The 25,914-nt window shown below is 36.1% G+C and overlaps 1 protein-coding gene across 1 annotated transcript in view; it reads right to left on the bottom strand.

Moving 5' to 3' along the window:
• CAMKK1 (calcium/calmodulin dependent protein kinase kinase 1) overlaps positions 1-25,914 on the bottom strand; it is an 882,751-nt gene that overhangs the window by 57,866 nt on the left and 798,971 nt on the right. Inside the window, exon 17 of the mRNA XM_053707509.1 lies at positions 3,371-3,412. Within this exon, the coding sequence (XP_053563484.1) occupies positions 3,371-3,412 (42 nt within the window). The remainder of the gene's footprint in view (positions 1-3,370; positions 3,413-25,914) is intronic.

The raw sequence follows: 25,914 nt of genomic DNA, 5'->3' as shown, positions 1-25,914 counted from the left end.
TGTATTGCTATATGTTATTGTTTAAAACAAAATATGATCAGTTTGATTATTGTAATGTCTGATAAAAATTCAATAAAGCTGATTTAAAAAAAAAAAAGAGAGACGAAAGATATAGATACTTTACATATTCCATTTATAAAGCAATATAGTGAAGAGAGGGGAAATGTAGAAAAAATCTTCAAGAAACATTGGAGAATATTACAATCAGATCCACATCTAGGACCAATACTGTCAAATCGTCCTAAAATCACTCAGAAAAGCTAGAAATTTAAAAAGCTCCAACTCTAAAAAACAGCAATAAGAGACCACAAATAGAAGTATTAGGAGATGAACTTAAATGCTTCTACAGTTATATGATTTGCAAACCCTGCAGATATGCAGCTAAAACAAAAACATTTAAGTCTAAACAGGCAGGAAAAGAATAAAAAATTAAAGACATCATAAGATGTATGGATAAAAACATCATCTATGTTATTAAATGTAGGATCCAATATACAGGAGAGACAGAAAGGACCATAAAAGAAAGAGTTAGGGAACACATTCTATCTATAGAACACTCTGAAGATGACAGAAACATAGATATATCTGTTCCTAAGCATTTTAGAATATGCAATAATAACGACTTAAAATATTTTCAGTTTGTAGCAAAATCCAAAATTAAGATATATAGAAGAGGAGGAAATCCATCAAAAGACCTCCTTAGGGCAGAGGCAAAATGGATCTTCGAACTACAGACTCTGAAACCTAAAGGGTTAAATATAGATTTTAATATGAACTGCTTTTTAACAAAACTATTGCCCTTAGGTTCACATGATTATCTCTGTACAACCAACAAGATTCATTTTAGACTAATTTTAGATTATATTTAGGATAGGCGACTTATTGCCTCTTTTAGGATCTTTCAATTTCCACTACTCTTTGTTTGATAGCATATTAAATCGATCGCTTACTCCTAATAAATGTGTAATACATTTACATGTAACTAATGTTACTATAGCTGTATATAGATGTTCTAAAAACACTTATGTTTTATGTTTATAACCATCGTTGAATCAAATAGCATATGGTTAAATACCTGTATTTTAATGAGTTTTAAAAAATGAAATGAGATTTTAAAAATAAGCCATAAGACTTATAACCAAGGACTGGACCCTGTAAGGGTTAACATAATCAGTTAACACAGGATTTTGGATTGCAGAGTATAAAAAGCCAGAAGATCCAGACTGGGATAGGCTTGAGAAAGGCTGTTTTGCATTGCTGCTATCCCAGTAAGAGAATGCTTTTGGTGTTCGTTACATCCAGATTACCATAGAGGCGCAGAGCCGCTAAAGACCCTGTGACTACAGGAAGGTATCACAGGTATTCCGCCAGGACGCTGAAGAAGCAAGCGGAGGCTCCAGGACTGGCTCTTCAATCATCAACAGATATCTTTCAGTTTAGGAAGGGCCCACACCCTATCGGAGAACGTTATAAGGATATAAGGTACCACCCTATACCTGAGACTCGATCTCCAAAAAGGACCATTAAGTTGGATCTGTACAAACCAGGATTACCTTGACTTTGAAAATTGCACTTTAAATTTGCTCAAACACTGTCCGTGTTGCATGTATTAGAATAAACTCCTACACCAAAGCTTTGGGGGATTATTTTCGATTTTAAGGTCTTATTAAAGGTTGGCCAACCAGTACTATGCTTAAGATTCTTTTATTATGTTTTAAGATACTTTGTCTCAGTTTATTTGCTACATCAATGTTTTAATACGTTAGAGAGAGAGTGAATGCTATATAACCATAACGTATTTATAATGTGTTTTTAAAGAGATTCTCCTTAATTAAATTAGCTTGTATATATTGTGACTTAGTGTATATATGTTTAGGCACTTTGCATAACATAGTATGGTGTGTAAATACTGCATACATTACTACTACCCATTATCGTTATCCGCTGTAAAGCGCTCCCTATCTAATCTTTCTATTTTTCCAATGCTATGTTTCACCTATGCAAAGGGCTTAATCACATGGATAAAGTCCTGCTAGGGACCCGTGCATCTAGCACTGCTGATTGGATCAGTGGCAGTTTCCATTAGGGACCAGCAGTGCTCTGCAGGTCCCGAGCAGGACTTTAAGAAGTATAATTATTTTTTTGTATAGCGCCACAAAATTTCATAGTGCTAAATGTGCTGTAACAAATGAGTGCATGTCATTTTAACACTGTAAAGGCCTTATAACGTTTGTTTAGTTGCTGGCATTGCAATCACTTTTTATTCTTAGTCAGTAGCACTGAGGACACAGTTCTCTTATTTGGCAAACTGGTTTGATAGTAAAATATATATATATATATATATATATATATATATATATATATATATATATATGTAAATTGAGGTGGCTCAATATCCAATATAAAACATTTGATTCATATCCACCAAATTTTCCAGTACATAATATCCCCAGTGGAATAAGAACCCTTGTGCCTGCACCTAAAATAAAGTCATTTAACTGTATCTGCAGTAAACATGTACAAAAAAAAATCTATATTTTTCAGTTTTATTTCTGCTGCACAGCTTGATACTTACGTAGGTGTATTACATAATTATTGATACTAAAAATCTATTCCTCTATTTCTATAGAAATTAAAAGGCCTCTACTTGTTTCTGGGCAGCTCTGTCAATGTTTTCGGCTTTATCTAAAGTAGGAAACTCTTCCAATAGTTAACAAAAGGACTGAAAGTCATAACGGAATAATAACATACGCCAGCCAGGAAGCTCTCTTGCCAAACAACTTAACATAACAACAACATAATAATAAACAAATAATAACTAGGCTTCTAAAATATACTTGGGTCATATAACAGCTTGTGGTCATGAACAAAGAATTACAAGCAACTGTATTAAAATATTATTACAATAATTATGTCATCGACTGGGTATATTAGAAAAACATTTAACTCTTCATACTCCAGAATAAAAAATGTTCGGTGATGATCGCCTAGAAACAAAACCAGTTTTGATTAAATATAATCACATTGCTTGTGTATTGCGGGATGCAAGCGGCAGGAGCGCTGTATCTACAGGATAAGTTGTGTAGTAGAGCAGGTGTGTTAATACGTTGCACAATGCTGGTTAATATTTGGCTCTGGAAAAAAGAAGTTATTTTTGATTCTCCATAAAATAAATTATGTACAAAAAAAAAAAAAAAAAAGACATTTTTAGTAATGGTAAGAAAGCCACATTAAGGGAAAGCCATTTTTGTTTAAGGGTTACAGCAAGAGAACAAGTGGTTAATTTGAGGGTGGAATTTTCTAAAACACACAGTAGTGACGACAGGACAGCACACGCCAGTGTACAGAGAGGATAAAACACAGATATTACCTTAAATATGGATGCAATTTTACAGATGATTTTAACTGGCACCTGTTCCAATGACACAATGAAACGAACAAAAGAAAGAAAAGAACAATAAACTTGCGGGCAAAATAATGGTATAAACTACAACTCTAGGATCAGTTATTTCAGAAAAGCTATAAAAAAACCTTCAACAAAAAGGCTCTGTTTACGCAAGTTGACAGGTATCTGCTTAAAGGGACAGTAAACACTTTGCAATTACTAAACATCTCTGTTGTGTTGCTATAGAATAACATACTAGCCAAGTCTAAACATTTTTAAAACAAAGTAACATTGTTTACTGCATTTGTTTTAATAAACAAACTCCACCCAACATTTGGCTTGTTTGGAGGAGGGAGGTCTGCAGGGTTATTTTCAAGGTGTGGTAATTAAAAGCCACAATTTCAGAGCTAAATTACATGAAAAGGGGAAAAATATATAATGAAAGCATATTCCAAAGTTGTTTCACTATGCATAATTAAACATTTTGGGCTTCATTTTTATCAACAAGCTAATGAAGAGGTTCACAATTAGGTAATATGTTTCCAGTGATTGTGGCTATAATTTATCATTGCATGAGTAGTTGCTTGTGCAAAGCTGCCTCCCTGTTTTTGCTCCGCAGGATCTGTCAATCACTTGGGCAAATTAGCCTGGGAAGATTTAACTCCTTGGATGTGCATGATGACCGCACATCCACACACCAGTGCGGTTGACAACTATGTTTCATCATCATGAGGGCCCCCCTTCCGATCCAGACCCTGGGGACCCCCTACGCTGGAGAAGGGAAGAAAAATGCAGTCTCCCTTACCATCACTGCCTCTTTCTGGTAGGCAGTGTGATGTCACCACAGGTCGTAGGGATGTCAAAAGGGGGGAGCAAACTCCCTGTTAATAAAAGGAGTTTTGGAGGCTAAGTCTGGGGGCTAGGAAAAGGGCTCTGCAAGCCCGTTTATCTCAGTCCCCAGTGACATGTTACTTCTCATTTGAAAGAGGCTTGCAGGCCCCTGTAAGATTAAGGTGATTACAGTAAAAATGGTGATTACCTGCAGCAAACTTAAAGTGCACTTTAACCTTAGGAGGGGAGGCCAATATATGACAAAGAGGAGAGCCTGCCCTTTCAAATAAGAAGTTACTTGTCCCTCTAGCACAAATGGGGGGGGGGGGGTGTTAGAGCCCTCCTCCCTCAGGTTAAACTTCACTTTAAGTGCTGTACCTGATTTTTTAGGTTATTACCATTTTTGGTGAACACCTGTACCGGAAAGATTGGAGTCTGCCCTTTCAAATGAAGGGTTGCATGCCCTGTAAAATGCAGATCATAACCCTTAAAGAGGCAATAAGTGATGTTTAACCTGAGGGGAAGAGGACTCAAACAAGGCCCCTATCTCCCCATCCATTTGTGTTAAAAGAACAAGTGACCCCCTCATTTAAAAAGATGAATCTCTCCTTTCATATGAGGGGTCACTTGTTCCTCTATCACAACCAAGGGGGAGATAGTGGCTCTGTTAGGGATGCCCCCCCCTCAGGGAAACAGTATCATTAAGTACATCTGCAGGTTATTGCCACTTTAGGAGCAATCACTTGCATCTTACAGGATATGTGATCCTCATGTAAAAAAATGTGGTCACCTACCCCTCTAAATTTCAGGTGCTCATCATGGTAATGCTGCAAGTACACACCTGTGTAATGTTAAAGGGGGAGGGGCACTTTTAGAGACCCTCCCATCATAAAACACAAAGTGATATGAACTCAGGTTGGTATAAAAAAAGAAATTGGAACCTCCTCTTTCCAATGTGGGGTAATATATCCCTCTCATTAGTAGGTGATTGCCATAAAAATGGCAATCACCAACCTAATGTATTTACTGTATGGGGCAGAGGTTCCAAAGGAGCCTCTATCCCCTAAAGACAGCATACAACACATAAGCACATAATACTCCTCACATAAAAGAAGAGATTAATCATTTTCAAAAGAGGGGTGTCAGGTGATTGTGGTAGAAATGGCAATCACCAGTTTTCTAGGTGTCTTTTATCATGCTCTTTGCTGTAAAAGGTGCCTTAGCACACCAAAATAGGCACTACAGTGGGACAAGTGACCTTTCTTCTGAAAAAGGAAAGGCCCTTCTTTCAAAGGAGGGGTCACATGCCTAGGTGGCTATCAGCTGATGATGCAAGTTGCCCCCTCACAATAAATAGACAAACATGAGAGCACTTATTTGAAAACAACAATCCTGCATTTTCAAATTAGTGGTCCTCTATTAGTTACGCTACTAGATGATTGTCATAACAATGAGAAATACCTTACAGCATTGGCTTTATTTTGGGGATTTTGGCAATTTTTAAGAGACTTATTACTCTTCCACCATATAAATATACCATAAGATCCCTCATTTGGAAGAGCAAGTTCCCATGATTCAAATAACATAATTTATGTAAGAACTTACCTGATAAATTCATTTCTTTCATATTAACAAGAGTCCATGAGCTAGTGACGTATGGGATATACATTCCTACCAGGAGGGGCAAAGTTTCCCAAACCTTAAAATGCCTATAAATACACCCCTCACCACACCCACAAATCAGTTTAACGAATAGCCAAGAAGTGGGGTGATAAGAAAAAAAGTGCGAAGCATATAAAATAAGGAATTGGAATAATTGTGCTTTATACAAAAAAATCATAACCACCACAAAAAAGGGTGGGCCTCATGGACTCTTGTTAATATGAAAGAAATGAATTTATCAGGTAAGTTCTTACATAAATTATGTTTTCTTTCATGTAATTAACAAGAGTCCATGAGCTAGTGACGTATGGGATAATGACTACCCAAGATGTGGATCTTTCCACACAAGAGTCACTAGAGAGGGAGGGATAAAATAAAGACAGCCAATACCTGCTGAAATAATCCACACCCAAAATAAAGTTTAACAAAAAACATAAGCAGAAGATTCAAACTGAAACCGCTGCCTGAAGAACTTTTCTACCAAAAACTGCTTCAGAAGAAGAAAATACATCAAAATGGTAGAATTTAGTAAAAGTATGCAAAGAGGACCAAGTTGCTGCTTTGCAGATCTGGTCAACCGAAGCTTCATTCCTAAACGCCCAGGAAGTAGATACTGACCTAGTAGAATGAGCTGTAATTCTCTGAGGCGGAATTTTACCCGACTCAACATAGGCAAGATGAATTAAAGATTTCAACCAAGATGCCAAAGAAATGGCAGAAGCTTTCTGGCCTTTCCTAGAACCGGAAAAGATAACAAATAGACTAGAAGTCTTACAGAAAGATTTCGTAGCTTCCACATAATATTTCAAAGCTCTAACAACATCCAAAGAATGCAACGATTTCTCCTTAGAATTCTTAGGATTAGGACATAATGAAGGAACCACAATTTCTCTACTAATGTTGTTGGAATTCACAACTTTAGGTAAAAATTCAAAAGAAGTTCGCAACACCCGCCTTATCCTGATGAAGAATCAGAAAAGGAGACTCACAAGAAAGAGCAGATAATTCAGAAACTCCTTCTGGCAGAAGAGATGGCCAAAAGGAACAAAACTTTCCAAGAAAGTAATTTAATATCCAATGAATGCATAGGTTCAAATGGAGGAGCTTGAAGAGCCCCCAGAACCAAATTCAAACTCCAAGGAGGAGAAATTGACTTAATGACAGGCTTTATACGAACCAAAGCTTGTACAAAACAATGAATATCAGGAAGAATAGCAATCTTTCTGTGAAAAAGAACAGAAAGAGCAGAGATTTGACCTTTCAAGGAACTTGCGGACAAACCCTTATCTAAACCATCCTGAAGAAATTGTAATATTCTCGGTATTCTAAAAGAATGCCAAGAAAAATGATGAGAAAGACACCAAGAAATATAAGTCTTCCAGACTCTATAATATATCTCTCTGGATACAGATTTACGAGCCTGTAACATAGTATTAATCACAGAGTCAGAGAAACCTCTTTGACCAAGAATCAAGCGTTCAATCTCCATACCTTTAAATTTAAGGATTTCAGATCCTGATGGAAAAAAGGACCTTGAGACAAAAGGTCTGGTCTTAACGGAAGAGTCCACGGTTGGCAAGAGGCCATCCGGACAAGATCCGCATACCAAAACCTTGTGAGGCCATGCCGAAGCTACCAGCAGAACAAACGAGCATTCCTTCAGAATCTTGGAGATTACTCTTGGAAGAAGAACTAGAGGCGGAAAGATATAGGCAGGATGATACTTCCAAGGAAGTGAAAATGCCATCCACTGCCTCCGCCTGAGGATCCCGGGATCTGGACAGATACCTGGGAAGTTTCTTGTTTAGATGAGAAGCCCATCAGATCTATTTCTGGAAGTTCCCACATTTGAACAATCTGAAGAAATACCTCTGGGTGAAGAGACCATTCGCCCGGATGCAACGTTTGGCGACTGAGATAATCCGCTTTCCAATTGTCCATACCTGGGATATAAACCGCAGAGATTAGACAGGAGCTGGATTCCGCCCAAACCAAAATTCGAGATACTTCTTTCATAGCCAGAGGACTGTGAGTCCCTCCTTGATGATTGATGTATGCCACAGTTGTGACATTGTCTTATCTGAAAACAATGAACAACTCTCTCTTCAGAAGAGGCCAAGACTGAAGAGCTCTGAAAATTGCACGGAGTTCCAAAATATTGATCGGAAATCTCACCTCCTGAGATTCCCAAAACCCCTTGTGCCGTCAGATACCCCCACACAGCTCCCCCAACCTGTAAGACTTGTATCTGTTGAGATTATAGTCCAGGTCGGAAGAACAAAGAAGCCCCCTGAACTAAACGATGGTGATCTATCCACCATGTCAGAGAGTGTCGTAAAATCGGTTTAAAGATATTAATTGAGATATCTTTGAGTAATCCCTGCACCATTGGTTCAGCATACAGAGCTGAAGAGGTCGCATGTGAAAACGAGCAAAGGAGATCGCATCTGATGCGGCAGTCCTAAGACCCAACATTTCCATGCATAAGGCTACCAAAGGGAATGATTGTGACTGAAGGTTTTGACAAGCTGATATCAATGTTAAACTTCTCTTGTCTGACAAGGACCGAGTCATAGACAATGAATTTATCTAGAAACCTAAAAAGGTTAACCTTGTCTGAGGAATCAATGAACTGATTGGTAAATTGATCCTCCAACCATGAACTTGAAGAAACAACACAAGTCGATTCGTATGAGATTCTTCGAAAATGAGAAGACTGAGCAAGTACCAAGATATCGTCCAAATAAGGAAATACCAAAACCTATTCTCTGATTACAGAAAGAAGGGCACGAGAACCTTGAAAAAAATTCTTGGAACTGAGGCTAGGCCAAACAGTAGAGCCACAAAACTGGTAATGCTTGTCTAAAAAGAGAATCTCAGACACTAAAAGTGATCTGGATGAATCGGAATATGCAGATACACATCCTGTAAATCTATTGTAGACATATAATGCCCTTGCTAAACAAAAGGCAGGATAGTCCTACAGTAACCATCTTGAATGTTGGTATCCTAACATAACGATTCAATAATGATAGATCCAGAACTGGTCTGAAGGAATTGACCTTCTTTGGTACAACGAAGAGATAAAATAAAACCCCAGCCCCTGTTCCAGAACTGGAACTGGCATAAATACTCCAGCCAACTCTAGATCTGAAACACATTTCAGAAATGCTGAGCCTTGCTGTGTCAACTGGGACACGGGAAAGAAAAGAATCTCTTAGCAGGAGGCCTTAACTTGAAGCCAATTCTGTACCTTTCTGAAACAATGTTTCTGAAACCAGAGATTAAGAACGGAATTGATCCAAATTTCTTTGAAGAAAACGTAATCTGCCCCATACCAGCTGAGCTGGAATAAGGGCCGCACCTTCATAGATACTTAGGAGCTGGCTATAGGTTTCTATAAGGCTTGGATATATTCCAAACTGGAAATAGTTTCCAAACTGATACCGCTCCTGAGGATGAAGGATCAGGCTTTTATTCCTTGTTGTGAGGAAAGGAACGAAATGATTATTTACCCTGGAAAGAAAGGGAAAGCAAAGTTGACTTAGAAGACATGACAGCACTCCAAGTTTAATCCATAAAGCTTTTCTAGCTAAAATAGCTAGAGACATATACCTGACATCAACTCTAATGATATCAAAAGATGGTATCACCAATAAAATTATTAGCATGTTATAGAATAATAATAATGCTATAAAATTATGATCTGTTACTTGTTGCGCTAAAGCTTCTAACCAAAAAGTTGAAGCTGCAGCAACATCCGCTAAAAATATAGCAGGTCTAAGAAGATTACCTGAACATAAGTAAGCTTTTCTTAGAAAGGATTCAATTTTCCTATCTAAAGTATCCTTAAATAAAGTACTATCTGCCATAGGAATAGTAGTACATTAGCAGGAGTAGAGACAGCCCCATAACCTTAGGGATTTTTGTCCCAAAAAACTCTAATCTGTCAGATGGCACAGGATATAATTTGCTTAAACGTCTAGAAGGAGTAAATAAATTACCCAAATTATTCCATCCCTGGAAATTACTTCAGAAATAGCATCAGGGAGATAAAACACTTCTGGAATAACTACAGGAGATTTAAAAACCTTATTTAAACGTTTACATTTAGTATCAAGAGGACCAGAATCCTCTATTTCTAATGCAAATAACACTTCTTTAAGTAAAGAACGAATAAATTTCATCTTGAACAAATACAAAGATTTATCAGCATCAACCTCTGAGACAGAAACCTCTGAACCAGAAGAACCATTATCAGTATCAGAATGATGATGTTCATTTAAAAATTCATCTGAAAAAAAGAGAAGTTTTAAAAGACTTTTATGTATACTAGAAGGAGAAATAACAGACATAGCCTTCTTAATGGATTTAAAAAATAAAATCTCTTATGTTATCAGGAACACTCTGAAAATTAGATGTTGACGGACAGCAACAGGTAATGTAACAGTACTAAAGGAAATTTTATCTGCATTAATAAGTTTGACATGACATGCAATACAAATAACAGCTGGAGAAACAGATACCAAAAGTTTATAGCAGACTTAGCTTGGTAGCTCCAGCACTGTGCAGTGATTTTCCTGTAGTATCTTCTGACTCAGTTGCAACGTGGAACATCTTGCAATATGTAAAAGAAAAAAACAACATATAAAGCAAAATTGATCAAATTCCTTAAATGACAGTTTCAGGAATGGGAAAAAAAATGCCAGTGCAACAAGCTTCTAGCAACCAGAAGCAATAAATAATGAGGACTTAAATAATGTTGGAGACAAAAATGACAGCCATATTTTTTAGCGCCAAAAAAAGACGCCCCCCACATTATTTGGCGCCTAAATGCTTTTGGCGCCAAAAATGACGCCACATCCGGAACGCCGACATCTTTGACGCAAAAATAACGTCAAAAAATGACGCAACTTCCGGCGACACGTATGACGCCGGAAACGGAAAAGAATTTTTGCGCCAAAAAAGTCCGCGCCAAGAATGACGCAATAAAATGAAGCATTTTCAGCCCCCCGCGAGCCCTAACAGCCCACAGGGAAAAAAGTCAAATTTTTGAGGTAAGAAAAAATATGATAATTCAATGCATAATCCCAAATATGAAACTGACTGTCTGGAAATAAGGAAAGTTGAACATTCTGAGTCAAGGCAAATAAATGTTTGAATACATATATTTAGAAACTTTATAAATAAAGTGCCCAACCATAGCTTAGAGTGTCACAGAAAATAAGACTTACTTTACCCCAGGACACTCATCTACCATTTAGTAGAAAGCCAAACCAGTACTGAAACGAGAATCAGTAGAGGGAAATGGTAAATATAAGAGTATATCGTCGATCTGAAAAGGGAGGTAAGAGATGAATCTCTACGACCGATAACAGAGAACCTTATGAAATAGACCCCCGTAGAAGGAGATCACTGCATTCAATAGGCAATACTCTCTTCACATCCCTCTGACATTCACTGCACGCTGAGAGGAAAACCGGGCTCCAACTTGCTGCGGAGCGCATATCAACGTAGAATCTAGCACAAACTTACTTCACCACCTCCCTTGGAGGCAAAAGTTTGTAAAACTGATTTGTGGGTGTGGTGAGGGGTGTATTTATAGGCATTTTAAGGTTTGGGAAACTTTGCCCCTCCTGGTAGGAATGTATATCCCATACGTCACTAGCTCATGGACTCTTGTTAATTACATGAAAGAAAAGGGGTTTATTATCCTTATGCTATGAAGTGATTGTCATAGTAGTAATAATGATAACCTGGCAGTAGCCACTAGCCTCATTTTGTTAATGTTAGGGCTCATAGATACATGTTTGTCTGATCTAATAAAATCTTAGGATGATTTTTGGTAAAACTATTTTTTTTTTTTTTTGCTGCGCTGAGTGAGTTTGGACAGGAGAAGGAACAGGCATTCATTGTCAAAATGGGTTAAGCCACCATTGTGGGAAATCAGATTATTGTGTCATTTTAAACTGTATCTAATATTTGTATGTTAATATATTTTACACCTATTCATTTTCTGTATAAATTGCAAGATAGTTCGTAGTGCCAAAAATATTAGATTTCTATTCTGATTTTAAATTATCAATTGTTATGAAAACATAGATATAAAATACTAAATTATTGTGTTTTGGGAAAGTGAACAGATGCTAAATACGGGACGACAAGTTTAGGTTTGAAATAATTAGAGAATAATGACCCTAAATAAATGGAGCGCGTTATATAAAAATATCAAGGTTCAAAAATGTCAGCTTTGCAGAAATTGAAAATACTAAAGGCACATCGGCCTCTGATGCTTTCAATTATCCACAAAAAGCTAACTCTGGATTAGTTGGAAGTGTGGGTCAAGCCAACCTAAAGCAAGATTTTTTGGTCATTGGAGGCAACTGTGCGTTGAACATTTTTAGATGCTACCAAGGGGAAAGGTTTGACAGGTAGGTATTTTTATCCTTTAACTATCTGTCATCTGTCAATGGTTTTAAACAGTCCCCATCTCTTTTGTTCATTTAAAAGGACAACGGTAGCCAAAATACATGGGGCTACAACATGAAGATATTTGATGTTACCATAACTTGTAAGGTTTAAAATTGAATATGATATAGTTCATAGTATTTTACAATTACAATTTATTCTCTTTACCTGCTGCATATGTTTTATTTTCAAAGAAACTATGTGCAGATTTGTACTTATTTCCCATCAATAATGTTTGCTGTCAGAATTAATAAACAACTCCCATATTTCTTTATGGGAAAGCATTTTGTAGCTTTCAATAATCTTTCAAAATTCTGTCTGTATGTCAATGGCTTAATGTTTTAATATATAACAAAAAATGTGTCTATGACTGAATCAAGATGATAAGTTCATACATATGAATGCAATTTTTTATAATATCCTCTACATTAAATTGCTGAAGTGATGCAGCTTGAAAATGTATAAGAGAATACGTCTTAAAGGGATATTCCAGCCAAATTTGTAATTTGCATAGATACATTTCAGTTTTGAACAAAAGTATTTTTGTAATATACATGAATTAGCAAAAATGTTTCTAATAAAAACTATAGCTGTTTCAAATGTATATTTATATATGCACTGTGCACCAGCATTTTAAACCCAGCACTTGCTCAGAGAGCCTAATAAGGTGCTTGTACCGACTCAATTTGTTAATTGCTAACAAGATACAAGCCCCACTGACACTCTGAGCAGCTTTCAGTATTTAAAAATGCTGGTGCACTTAGAATATCTAGCTATGCTTCACATGCATGTGCAGAGAAAAATGTTAAAAGAGTAATAACTTTTATTAGAAGCATTTATACCAATACATGTATATTGCAAATATGTTTCTATTCAAAAATGTAATTCATCTATGTGCATTTATATTTTGAGCAGAATATTCCTTTAACATTAAGAGACCTTTATTAACACATAAAAGCCAGCTAAACAATTTAAATTGTTCACAGAAAATGAGTAAAATGACAACTCATAACTCAAAAAACAAGCAAAACAAAATCCACAGGGGGACAGCTGCATTGTTGTGCTTGATTTATGTTTGGTTACAGCATTGTGCAAGTTTTCATGGTAAAATAGCAGTTTAAATTACTTACACAGTTTTTGCTCTAGCTCTACTGTAGATAGGAAATTAAAAGGAAGTTCACAGAAAGCAACAGAAAGCAGGTTTATCTATAACTATGTGGGAGGAAATACATTATTGGCAGCTATAACTAGAAATTATATACTATATGCAAGACCATTATATTCAATATCAACAAATATGCAGATAAAAAATGTGATAAAAAATCTAAAAAATCATCTATCTATCCATCTATCTATGAAAAAATGTGATAAAAAATATATCCATCTATCTATCTAAAAATGTGATAAAAAAATCTAAAAAATATATCCATTTATCTCCCCTTTCTATTTATGAAAAAAATGTGATAAAAAATCTATCTATGAAAAAAATGTGATAAAAAATCTATCTATGAAAAAAATGTGATAAAAAACATATCTATGAAAAAATGTGATAAAAAACATATCAATGAAAAAATGTGATAAAAATCTAAAAAATCTATCCATCCATCTATCTATCTATCTATCTATCTATCTATCTATCTATCTATCTATCTATCTATCTCCCCTATCAATCTTTCTATCTATTAAAAAATGTGATAAAAATCTAAAAAATATATCCATCTATCTATCCTATCTATCTACCCTCCCAATCTATCTATCTATCTATCTATCTATCTATCTATGAAAAATGTGATAAAAAAATCTATCTATGAAAAAAATGTGATAAAAAACATATCTATGAAAAAATGTGATAAAAAACATATCTATGAAAAAATGTGATAAAAAACATATCTATGAAAAAATGTGATAAAAATCTAAAAAATCTATCCATCCATCTATCTATCTATCTATCTATCTATCTATCTATCTACCTATCTATCTATCTATCTATCTACCTATCTATCTCCCCTATCAATCTTTCTATCTATGAAAAAATGTGATAAAAATCTAAAAAATATATCCATCTATCTATCTATCCTATCTATCTATCTCCCCTCCCAATCTATCTATTTATCTATCTATCTATCTATGAAAAATGTGATAAAAAATATATCCATCAATCTATCTAAAAATGTGATAAAAAAAATAAAAAAAATATATCCATCTATCTCCCCTATCTATGAAAAAAATGTGATACAAAAAATCTATCTATGAAAAAATGTGATAAAAAATCTAAAAAAAATCCATCTATGAAAAAAATGTGATAAAAAACATATCTATGAAAAAATGTGATAAAAAATCTAAAAAAAATCTATCTATGAAAAAAATGTGATAAAAATCTATCTATCTATCTCCCCTATCTTTCTATCTATGAAAAAAATGTGATAAAAATCTAAAAAATATATCCATCTATCTTATCTATCTCCCCTCCCTATCTATCTATCTATCTATGAAAAAAATGTGATAAAAAAATCTAAAAACATCTATCTATCTACGTATCCATCTATCTAATCTATATCTTCTATCTATGAAAAAAATGTGATAAAAAATCTAAAAAATGTATCCATCTATCTATCTATCTCCTCTATATATCTATCTATGAAAAAAATATGATAAACAATCTAAAACATCTATCTATGAAAAAATTTGACAAAAATCTAAAAAAATCTATCTATCCATCTATCTCCCCTATCTTTCTATCTTTCTATCTATGAAAAAAATGATAAAACATCTAAAACATCTATTCATCTATCTATCTCCCCTATCTATGAAAAAAATGTGATAAAAATCTAAAAAAATCTATCTATGAAAAAAATGTGATAAAAATAAAAAAATCTATCTATATATCTCCCCTATCTATCTATCTCCCCTATCTATCTATGAAAAAAATGTGATAACAAATGTATCTATCTATCCATCTATCTAATCTATATATTCTATCTATCTATGAAAAAAATGTGATACAAAATCTAAAACATTTATCCATCTATCTACCTATGAAAAAAATGTGATAAAAAAATCTAAAAAATCTATCTATATATCTATTTATCTATCTATGAAAAAATGTGATACAAAATCTAACAAATCTATCTAAGAAAAAAATGTGATAAAAAAATCTAAAAAATCTATCCATCTATATATCTATCTATCTCCCCTATCCATCTATCTATCTATCTATCTATCTATCTAATCTATATCATCTATATCATCTATATATCTATCTAAGAAAAAAATGTGATAACAAATCTAAAAAAATATATCTATCTATCTAAGGAAAAATGTCATAACATTTTTTTTTTTTTTTTTTAAAAACCCAAAAAAACAAAAACCTTTGGACTCCCAAAAATAGAAGTACTATTGATTGCTCTAGAACAGTGTTTCTGAACCACATTCCTTGAGGAACCTTTAACAGGTAAAATTTCCATTATATCTGCATAACCAACCATGATAGGAAAATCATTCTTTGCAATAGTAACTAAGTTTAATAAGAAAAGTGCTAACTAACTTTAAGGGGATACAAGAGGGTAGGATACCACAGTCTGCACATGTGCAAACAGAGTTTGTGCTAAATCTGAATATTAGTTTGTGATTGATTAGCAGGGATTCTTTTGCTCTGGGGGACAGGGAAATCAGTGAAATTAATAAACATAAAACAATATACTCATTTGACAAAATAAAGTTGCAGTTTCCATTACAAAATTCTTCTTGTATATGAAGGTTCATAATTACAATTTAATGTTTAATGTCCCTTTAATATAACCATGTTGGTTATGCAAAACTGGGGAATGGGTAATAAATGGATTATCTATCTTTTTAAACAATAACAATTCTGAAGTAAACTGTCCCTTTTACTTCTTTTATCAAAATTACCATTCTCCTTAGCTTAGATACTCATTGAAGGAGCTACATTTCAACAAAGGATACCAAAAGAAAGAGGTACATTTGATAATAGAAGTACATTTAAAAGTGTTTTATTTTTTTATTTTTATTGTACGCTCTTTTATCATTTAGGGGAGTTTAACAATAACTTCCATGTTCCTTTTAACCAGTTTTCTAGTTTTGTAGTGATTGATAGTCATACCCTATTTGTTATTTCAAACCAGAGTTATGACTATTTAATAATAAAGGAACATAAAAGTCAAAGCCACACATCTAAAGCAGCTTATGCAGCTTTATAAATGAGACCCATGATTCACTTTTTTTATTACATTCACTTTGCTCTCTTGGTATCCTTTGTTGAAAAACATATGTACATATGCTAGGCAGCAGCAATACACTACTGGGATTGGTGGCTCACTAGATGTGTTTAGCTAGCTCCCATTTTTGCATTGGTACTTTAGAGATTATTTTAACTATGTGTTTAATCCCTTTGCCTAGTTATGTGCATATAATTGTGCAATAATAAAATACTTTTATATCCGAGTATATTCATTTTGCACATTCATGTTCCTTTAAGCCACGTTTTTCTTCAGTCCTGCTTATAAACATGTTTTGGCAACTGACCATCATAAATTACTACTATCATAGTCATCTAACAGAACCAAAGAGAAATAAAGCCATAGGGGCGATTTACTAGCGGGCAGACATCGATAAATGCAGACAGCATACGCTGTCGGCATTTATCATTGCACAAGCATTTCTAGTGAAACGCTTGAGCAATGCTGCCCCCTGCAGATTAACAGTCAATCGGCCACTAGCATGGGGTGTCAAGGAACCCAATCATATCTGATCGGGCTGAATGCTGTCTATCGCCTCAGAGGTGGCGGACGAGTTAAGGAGCAACGGTCTTACGGCCGCAGTTTCTTAACTTCCGCTTCAGGCGGACCTGAAGCAGAGTGGGTCGGAAGCATCCGCTGCTTCATAAATCGACCCCATAGACTGCAATATGTATTACCCTGTACAATTAAACAATATATAGAAACACAAGTATTTAAAAAAATGAAAACTTATTTTTGGACGACTTTTAAAAGTCTGGAGATATCACTGGGCCAGGTGTTACAGAGTGTATACACATTCATTCACTTATTTAGAGAAGTGCAATCATTAAAACAAAAAACAAGTTCATGACTATGTTTATGCAGAATTAATTTGTGGCGGCAGATTATGATGAACTGGACATTATTATTAACTCCTTCCAGCTGAGAGCTCTGTCTTGACGCTTAAGCACTAATGAAAAATGAATTGACATTTAATGAGCAAAACGCCTACGCTGCTGGTGCTGTGCAATTAATATATTCTGCAGAGTCAGTGACTGCAGTATATGTGTGCAGACTAATTACTGTAGGTGGAATCCAATAGCAAAACAATTTATCACTGAAAATGAATGGCAAAAATATGGCTTTTTTTTGTATTAGCAAAGGGTTTTATTTAAACCTCACTGAAAACCAAAAGACATCAAGAGATCAAAAGCCACTGGCAGCTGGTACAACAGTTGGGGTATGATGTCCCATTCCCTTTGTCACAGCAGATTGACATGAAGGTGGAAGGTAAAATGACAGTGCTTAAGGGGCGTGTCTAGACCATGGCCATGATCAGAAGCAAAATCGGGAAGCTCCTCAAGTAAATACAATAATTTACAGCGTATCTCCTCTTAAACACTTCGGCATCTACTTATAAAATCGTCGACTTTCTTGCATTCGGTGGCACCAATACGCTCGCCAAAGTTCACCTAACATCGCTGCCGCGGACCTGAATACGATCTCCAAAGTTACCAAAAAAGCTGTCAAAAAGCCGCGCACCAAGTACGGGGCGATGAGCAGCAGACTGTTGTTAACTAACAGTCATCGATTTCGCTGCTCTTCGGCTTTTTTTCAGCTTTCTTGGTACCCCCGTCACTAAACACCCACACTATACTAACTTTTTTTACCCCCCTATACCGCCGCTCCCGGACCCCCGCCGCACCTAAATAAAGTTATTAATCCCCTAAACCGCTCCCGGAGCCCACCGCAACTCTAATAAATGTATTAACCCCTAAACCGCCGCTCCCGGAGCCCACCGCCACCTACATTATACATATAAACCCCTAAACTGCCACCCCTATACTGCCGCCACCTACATAAAGTTATTAACCTCGGGGCGTGTCTCTGGGCAGCACCTTGAATGGTTGCAGTATCGGTTGCTCTCAGGGGATCACAGATAATCTGCCTTTTATCCGTGAATAAAAGAACCATCTACCTTGTGTTTCCTGCTAATACAAGTCTACAGACCGAGCTGATTCGATTGAATCTACATTTATGGGAGTACTACCTGTGACAACCGATCTGGAGCGTTGAAGCCTAAGGCAGTTTCCACAGAGAAAGGTCCTCAACACCCCCCCCCCGGTATCTTGCAAGCCGGGTATACAGTGCTTTGACACTGCTGTTCTAAGTATCTACAGTGGGAACTTTCTTTTGGTCATTTGTTGAGATAAGGGACATTTCACAGCTGTCCAAGTTTCGTACATCACATATTTACTATGGCACTAGACACTGCGCTGATCTTAGGGAAATGAAAGCCATGCTGGAGGCCCACTCTAAAGAAATGTGTGCAGTACTTAAAGTGGAATTCGCCTCCCTAAAAGATATCTGTGTTAAGGCAAAGGGAGAAATGCAGCCTTCACTAAAGCTACCCATTAAACCTATTACATGCCCGATCCAAGTTCCCGTACCAACTCAAAAGGGGAAGCTTCTTCAAACGCTAACAGCTCACCAAAGTGCAGTCATGGCGCTGCGAGTGAGTCATCTGATGGTGGTAGACAGCGGCCGGCTGATTTGAAGCAGAGAGCTGCATGGACGAGTTGCATGGAGAGCAGCGGGTGCGGGGCTGAGTCTCTGGGAGGAGAGGTGCCGCGGCCGAGTATGCAGTTTGGGACCGACCGTACCTTGCTTACGGTATCTGAGAGGGTGCATCATATGCAGGACGACGGAGCCAAGATAACGTCTCCTCCGGTACTTCTGGAGCACTGGGGCCTCAATAAGATGATCGGGGAGGAGCAGCTACAGGTGAAATTTGTCCACCAGGCAGTACACAATGCGGCAGAAATAGAGGATAAGGCCGCAGATCCCCACACCAGAATACCACTTTGCTCAGAATAAAATTGAACGGTAGAGCCTCAATCTCTCGTGGTTCACTTTTGGGACATTTCAAGTCAGGTGAGGCCGAGAGCTGCAATAGCTACACTCCCCAGAAGCGATGGCCCGGCTATCAGCGATATTCTCAGAAAGGGGTTGGTAATCAGTCCTGTTTTGCCAGTAGACATGGCATCGGCTAAAAAGATTATTTTACAGTACCAAAGTGGGGTAAGGGTCCATACCTTATACAGTGAGACTACTCTCCCACTTATAAGGGGATTGACTTTGCCGTAACTGAAATAATTTAATTTAATCTGCAGTGCTTATACTGGCCAACGGACTTTGAGACTTTGAACATTTGAAATGTTTATACCTCCCGGTCCAGTTTTCTTAACTACAGGGACAATCCACTGAGTTCTGATGTTATCTTAATGCACGGGTATCATTCTTAGTGTATTTGATGATGGCAAAGGTGGTATCATTTACTGCTAGATCTGTAATGAGGAATGACCTGTACTATTTATTTGTGTTATTGGAATACTGTTTCCCACCCAGTTATATTGTGTTTAATAATGTATGACATGTTTTCTCATATACAGGTGGCCCTCGTTTTACAACGGTTCAATTTACACCGTTTCAGAATAACAACCTTTTTTTCCAGTCATGTGACTGCTAAAAAGCATTGAGAAGCAGCGCATGTATTAAAATAGCCAGTAGGTGGAGCTGTCCGCTTGTGTTGCAGCAAAGCCAAGCAAGCTGAAATTAATCAGTTTAACCAGACCTGAGCTATCGAGCAGATTTCAAAGGAGCAAGATCTTCCTGTCTATAAATCAGTTCAGATTGGAATGCATAGAAAGAACTCTTTGCAGAAAAATGCAAGTGAAGTCTGTGTTGTGTGATTATTTTATTAGGTGTATAATGCTGTTTAGCAAATGTTTTTCTTCATTTAACCTAGTTTAATTATATATTCTGTGTTGTGTGATTATTTTATTAGGTTTATAATGCTGTTTAGCATTTAAAGTCTTCATTTCAAAGCTTTAAAAATAATGTATTAGGTGTTACTTATGACAATTTTGAGAGGGGCCTGGAACCTATCTCCCTCACTTCCCATTGACTTACATTATAAACTGGGTATTAATTTACAACGGTTTCGATTTACAACCATTCCTTCTGGAACCTAACCCCGGCGTAAACTGAGGGCTACCTGTATATATGCAGACCCCTTCAAAAATGATTTGGGCCCCTACTAAGCCTTATATAAGTCGACACAGAATTATGCACCCTTCTAGACATATTTCATTGTGTTAGCTTCAGTTATCTGTATTTGTTGCCTGATTGCTCTCTAACTAATGCAAGACAAGTTTATTTATACATAGGGAAAAAAAATAAAAATAATTATTTCTTTTCAGAAACAATCTTATGGCTGCTTGTATTGATTGTATATGCTCTAATAACTATGTTAGGCTTAAGTCCCTATATTAGTCAATCAGTGTGTTGTGCTAGATAAGCTAAGTATGCTTTAGATAAACACTCCCCCTATGTTATTAAAATTCTATATGTCAATGCCCTCTACCTTTCTTATGGACATATTCAAGTTATATAGTTCCAGAGTGTCTTGATATGACCCATCAAACTGTTTAACTCATAATCCACATGGTTGATAAGATATCATATTATTTCAATCCTTAGGTCCAAGAGTGGCCTATTTATTATTTTTTTCCCCCTCCTTAAAGTCCCCCATTATGTTTATAATGCAATCCAGGAGGTCCAAGAGAGGCCTCGTTTAGTTCCTTTGGGGAAATAATTTAATTTATTTCCATATCATATATTATTATGTTGTAGGAGGGTATGTTCTATCAGAAAACTGAGGTTCAATGCTCAATTTGTACTTATATCTTCAAGCAATATGTGTGTTAATGGATGACGTTATATGATGCCTATCCAACTGTCAATTTTATGCTTGGCGTGATGTTTTAAGTAATCACTTGCTTGTATTATTTTTCTTAAAACCTCAATAAAATAAACTTAAAAAAAAAAAAAGTTATTAACCTCTATCCTGCCGCTCCCGGACCCCTACGCAACTAAATAAAGTGTTTAACCCCTAAACCGCCACTCCCGGAGACCACTGCCACCTACATTATATTTATTAACCCCTAATCTGCCCCCCTACACCGCCGCCACTATATTAAATGTTTTAACCCCTAAACTTAAGTCCAACACTAACCCTAACACGCCCTAACTTAACTATAATTTAAATAAATCAAAATAAATTATTCCTATTTAAAACTAAATACTTACCTATAAAATAAACCCTAAGATAGATACAATATAACTAATAGTTACATTGTAGTTATCTTAGGATTTATTTTTATTTTACAGGCAACTTTGTATTTATTTTAACTAGCTACAATAGCTATTAAATAGTTATTAACTATTTAATAACTACCTAGTTAAAATAAATACAAAAGTACCTGTAAAATAAAACCTAACCTAAGTTACACTAACACCTAACACTACACTATAATTAAATAAATTAACTACATTAAATACAATTAACTACAATTAAATAAAATTAAAAAAATGATCTAAAGTACAAAAAAACAAAACACTAAATTACAGAAAATAATAAAATAATTACAAGATTTTTAAACTAATTACACCTAATCTAATCCCCCTAACAAAATAAAAAAGCCCCCCAAAATAAAATAAAAAAACCCTACCCTACATTAAATTACAAATAGTCCTTAAAAGGGCTTTTTTCAAAGTAATCAGCTCTTTTACCTGAAAAAAAAGTACAATACTTCCCCCAACATTAAAACCCACCACCCACACACTCAACCCTACTCTAAAACCCAACCCAATCTCCCCTTAATAAAACATAACACTAACCCCTTGAAGATCACCCTACCTTAAGATGTCTTCACCAAACCGGACCCGAAGTCCTCAACGAAGCCAGGTAAAGTGGTCCTCCAGACGGGCAGAAGTCTTCATCCCAACCCGGGAAGAAGAGGTCCTCCAGACGGGCAGAAGTCTTCATCCAGGTGGCATCTTCTATCTTCATCCGCCGCGGATCGGGTCCATCTTCAAGACATCCAACGCGGAGCATCCTCTTCCATCGACGTCGACTGTAGAATGAAGGTTCCTTTAAATGATGTCATCCAAGATGGCGTTCCTTCAATTCCGATTGGCTGATAGAATTCTGTCAGCCAATCGGAATTAAGGTAGGAAAAATCCTATTGGTTGTTCCAATCAGCCAATAGAATGCAAGCTCAATCCTATTGGCTGATTGGATCAACCAAATCAGCTCTTTTACCTGTAAAAAAAATGCAATACCCCCCAACATTAAAACCCACCCACCCACACACCCAACCCTACTCTAAAACCCACCCAATCCCCCCTTATAAAACCTAACACTACCCCCTTGAAGATCACCCTACCCGTGAGAAGTCTTCATCCGATCCAGGCAGAAGAGGACCTCCAGTTGGGCAGAAGTCTTCATCCAGGCGGCATCTTCTATCTTCATCCATCCAGAGCGGGTCCATCTAGAAGCCAGCCGATGCGGAGCATCCATCCAGACCGACGACTACACGACGAATGACGGTTCCTTTAAATGACGTCACCCAAGATGGCGTCCCTTGAATTCCGATTGGCTGATAGGATTCTATCAGCCAATCGGAATTAAGGTAGGAAAAATGCTATTGGCTGTTCCAATCAGGGGGGATTAGATTAGGTGTAATTGGTTTAAAATTCTTGTAATTATTATATTTTTTTCTGTAATTTAGTGGGGTTTTTTTTTTCATACTTTAGTTTATTTTATTTAATTGTAGTTAATTGTAGGTAATTTAGTAAATTAATTTAATGATAGTGTAGGTGTAATTGTAATTTAGGTTAGGGTTTATTTTACAGGTAAATTTGTACTTATTTTAACTAGGAAGTTATTAAATAGTTAATAACTATTTAATAACTATTGTACCTAGTTAAAATAAATACAAAGTTGGCTGTAAAATAAAAATAAAACCTAAGATAGATAGAATGTAACTATTAGTTAAATTGTAGCTAGCTTAGGGTTTATTTTATAGGTAAGTATTTAGTTTTAAATAGGAATTATTTATTTAATTGTAGTAATTTTATTTAGATTATTTTAAATTATATTTAAGTTAGGTGGGGTTAGGGTTAGGGCTAGACTTGGATTTAGGGGTTAATAACTTTATTATAGTGGCAGCGATGTTGGCGGCGGCAGATTAGGGGTTAATAAGTGTAGTTAGGTGGCGGCGACATTGGGGATGGCAGAGTAGGAGTTAATAAATAAAAAGTAGGTGTCGGCGATGTTGGGGGCAGCAGATTAGGGGTTCATAGGGATAATGTAGGTGGCGGCAGTGTCCGGAGCGGCAGATTAGGGGTTAATAATATTATGCAGGTGTTGGCGATGTCGGGGGCGGCAGATTAGGGATTAATAAGTGTAATATTAGGGGTGTTTAGACTCGGGGTTCATGTTAGGGTGTTAGGATGTAGACATAACTTTTGTTTCCCCATAGGAATCAATGGGGCTGCGTTAGAAGCTGAACGCTGCTTTTTTGCAGGTGTTAGGTTTTTCTTCAGCCGATTCTGCCCCATTGATTCCTATGGGGAAATCGTGCACGAGCACGTTTTGCCAGCTCATCGCTACCGTAAGCAACGGTATTGAGGTGAGATGTGGAGCTAAATTTTGCCGGTTTTAAAAAAGCCTGTAATACCAGCATTGTCTTAAGTGAGCGGTGGAAAAAAAATGCTCATTAGCAACGCACCCCTGTTACCGCAAAACTCGTAATCTCTGTGTATTGTAGCTAGTTAAAATAAATACAAAGTTGCCTGTAAAATAAAAATAAATCCCCAAATAGCTACAATGTAACTATTAGTTATATTGTAGCTATCTTAGGGTTTATTTTATAGGTAAGTATTTAGTTTTAAATAGGAATAATTTATTTCGATTTATTTAAATTATATTTAAGTTAGGGGGTGTTAGGGTTAGTGTTAGACTTAGGTTTAGGGGGTTAATATATTTAATATGTTTTTTTTTTTCTTCATACTTTATTTTATTTTATTTAATTGTAGTTAATTGTAGGTAATTTAGTCAATTAATTTAATGATAGTGTAGTGTTAGGTGTAATTGTAATTTAGGTTAGGGTTTATTTTACAGGTAAATTTGTACTTATTTTAACTAGGAAGTTATTAAATAGTTAATAACTATTTAATAACTATTGTACCTAGTTAAAATAAATACAAAGTTGGCTGTAAAATAAAAATAAAACCTAAGATAGATACAATGTAACTATTAGTTAAATTGTAGCTAGCTTAGGGTTTATTTTATAGGTAAGTATTTAGTTTTAAATAGGAATTATTTATTTCATTGTAGTAATTTTATTTAGATTATTTTAAATTATATTTAAATTAGGTGGGGTTAGGGTTAGGGCTAGACTTGGATTTAGGGGTTAATAACTTTATTATAGTGGCGGCGATGTTGGAGGCGGCAGATTAGAAGTTAATAAGTGTAGTTAGGTGGCGGCGACATTGGGGGCGGCAGAGTAGGAGTTAATAAATAAAAAGTAGGTATCGGCGATGTTGGGGGCAGCAGATTAGGGGTTCATAGGGATAATGTAGGTGGCGGCGGTGTCCGGAGCGACAGATTAGGGGTTAATAATATTATGCAGGTGTCGGTGATGTCGGGGGCAGCAGATTAGGGGTTAATAAGTGTAATATTAGGGGTGTTTAGACTCGGGGTTCATGTTAGGGTGTTAGATGTAGACATAACTTTTGTTTCCCCATAGGAATCAATGGGGCTGCGTTAGAAGCTGAAATCTGCTTTTTTTGCGGGTGTTAGTTTTTTTTTCAGCCGATTCTGCCCCATTGATTCCTATGGGTAAATCGTGCACAAGCACGTTTTGCCAGCTCACCGCTACCGTAAGCAACGGTATTGAGGTGAGATGTGGAGCTAAATTTTGCCGGGTTTAAAAAAGCCTGTAATACCAGCGTTGTCTTAAATGAGCGGTGGAAAAAAAATTCTCATTAGCAACGCACCCCTGTTACCGCAAAACTCGTAATCTCGGTGTATTGTAGCTAGTTAAAATAAATACAAAGTTGCCTGTAAAATAAAAATAAATCCTCAAATAGCTACAATGTAACTATTAGTTATATTGTAGCTATCTTAGGGTTTATTTTATAGGTAAGTATTTAGTTTTAAATAGGAATAATTTATTTTGATTTATTTAAATTATATTTAAGTTAGGGGGTGTTAGGGTTAGTGTTAGACTTAGGTTTAGGGGTTAATACATTTAATATAGTGGCGGCAGTGTAGGGGGGGCAGATTAGGGGTTAATAAATATAATGTAGGTGGCGGCGGTGTAGGGGGGGCAGATTAGGGGTTAATAAATATAAAGAAGGTGGCGGCGGTGTAGGGGGGGCAGATTAGGGGTTAATAAGTATAATGTAAGTGGCGGCAATGTA

This window comes from Bombina bombina, chromosome 3, assembly GCF_027579735.1.
Source record: "Bombina bombina isolate aBomBom1 chromosome 3, aBomBom1.pri, whole genome shotgun sequence".
Lineage (NCBI taxonomy): Eukaryota > Metazoa > Chordata > Amphibia > Anura > Bombinatoridae > Bombina > Bombina bombina.
This window is presented reverse-complemented; position numbering and strand designations above follow the sequence as displayed.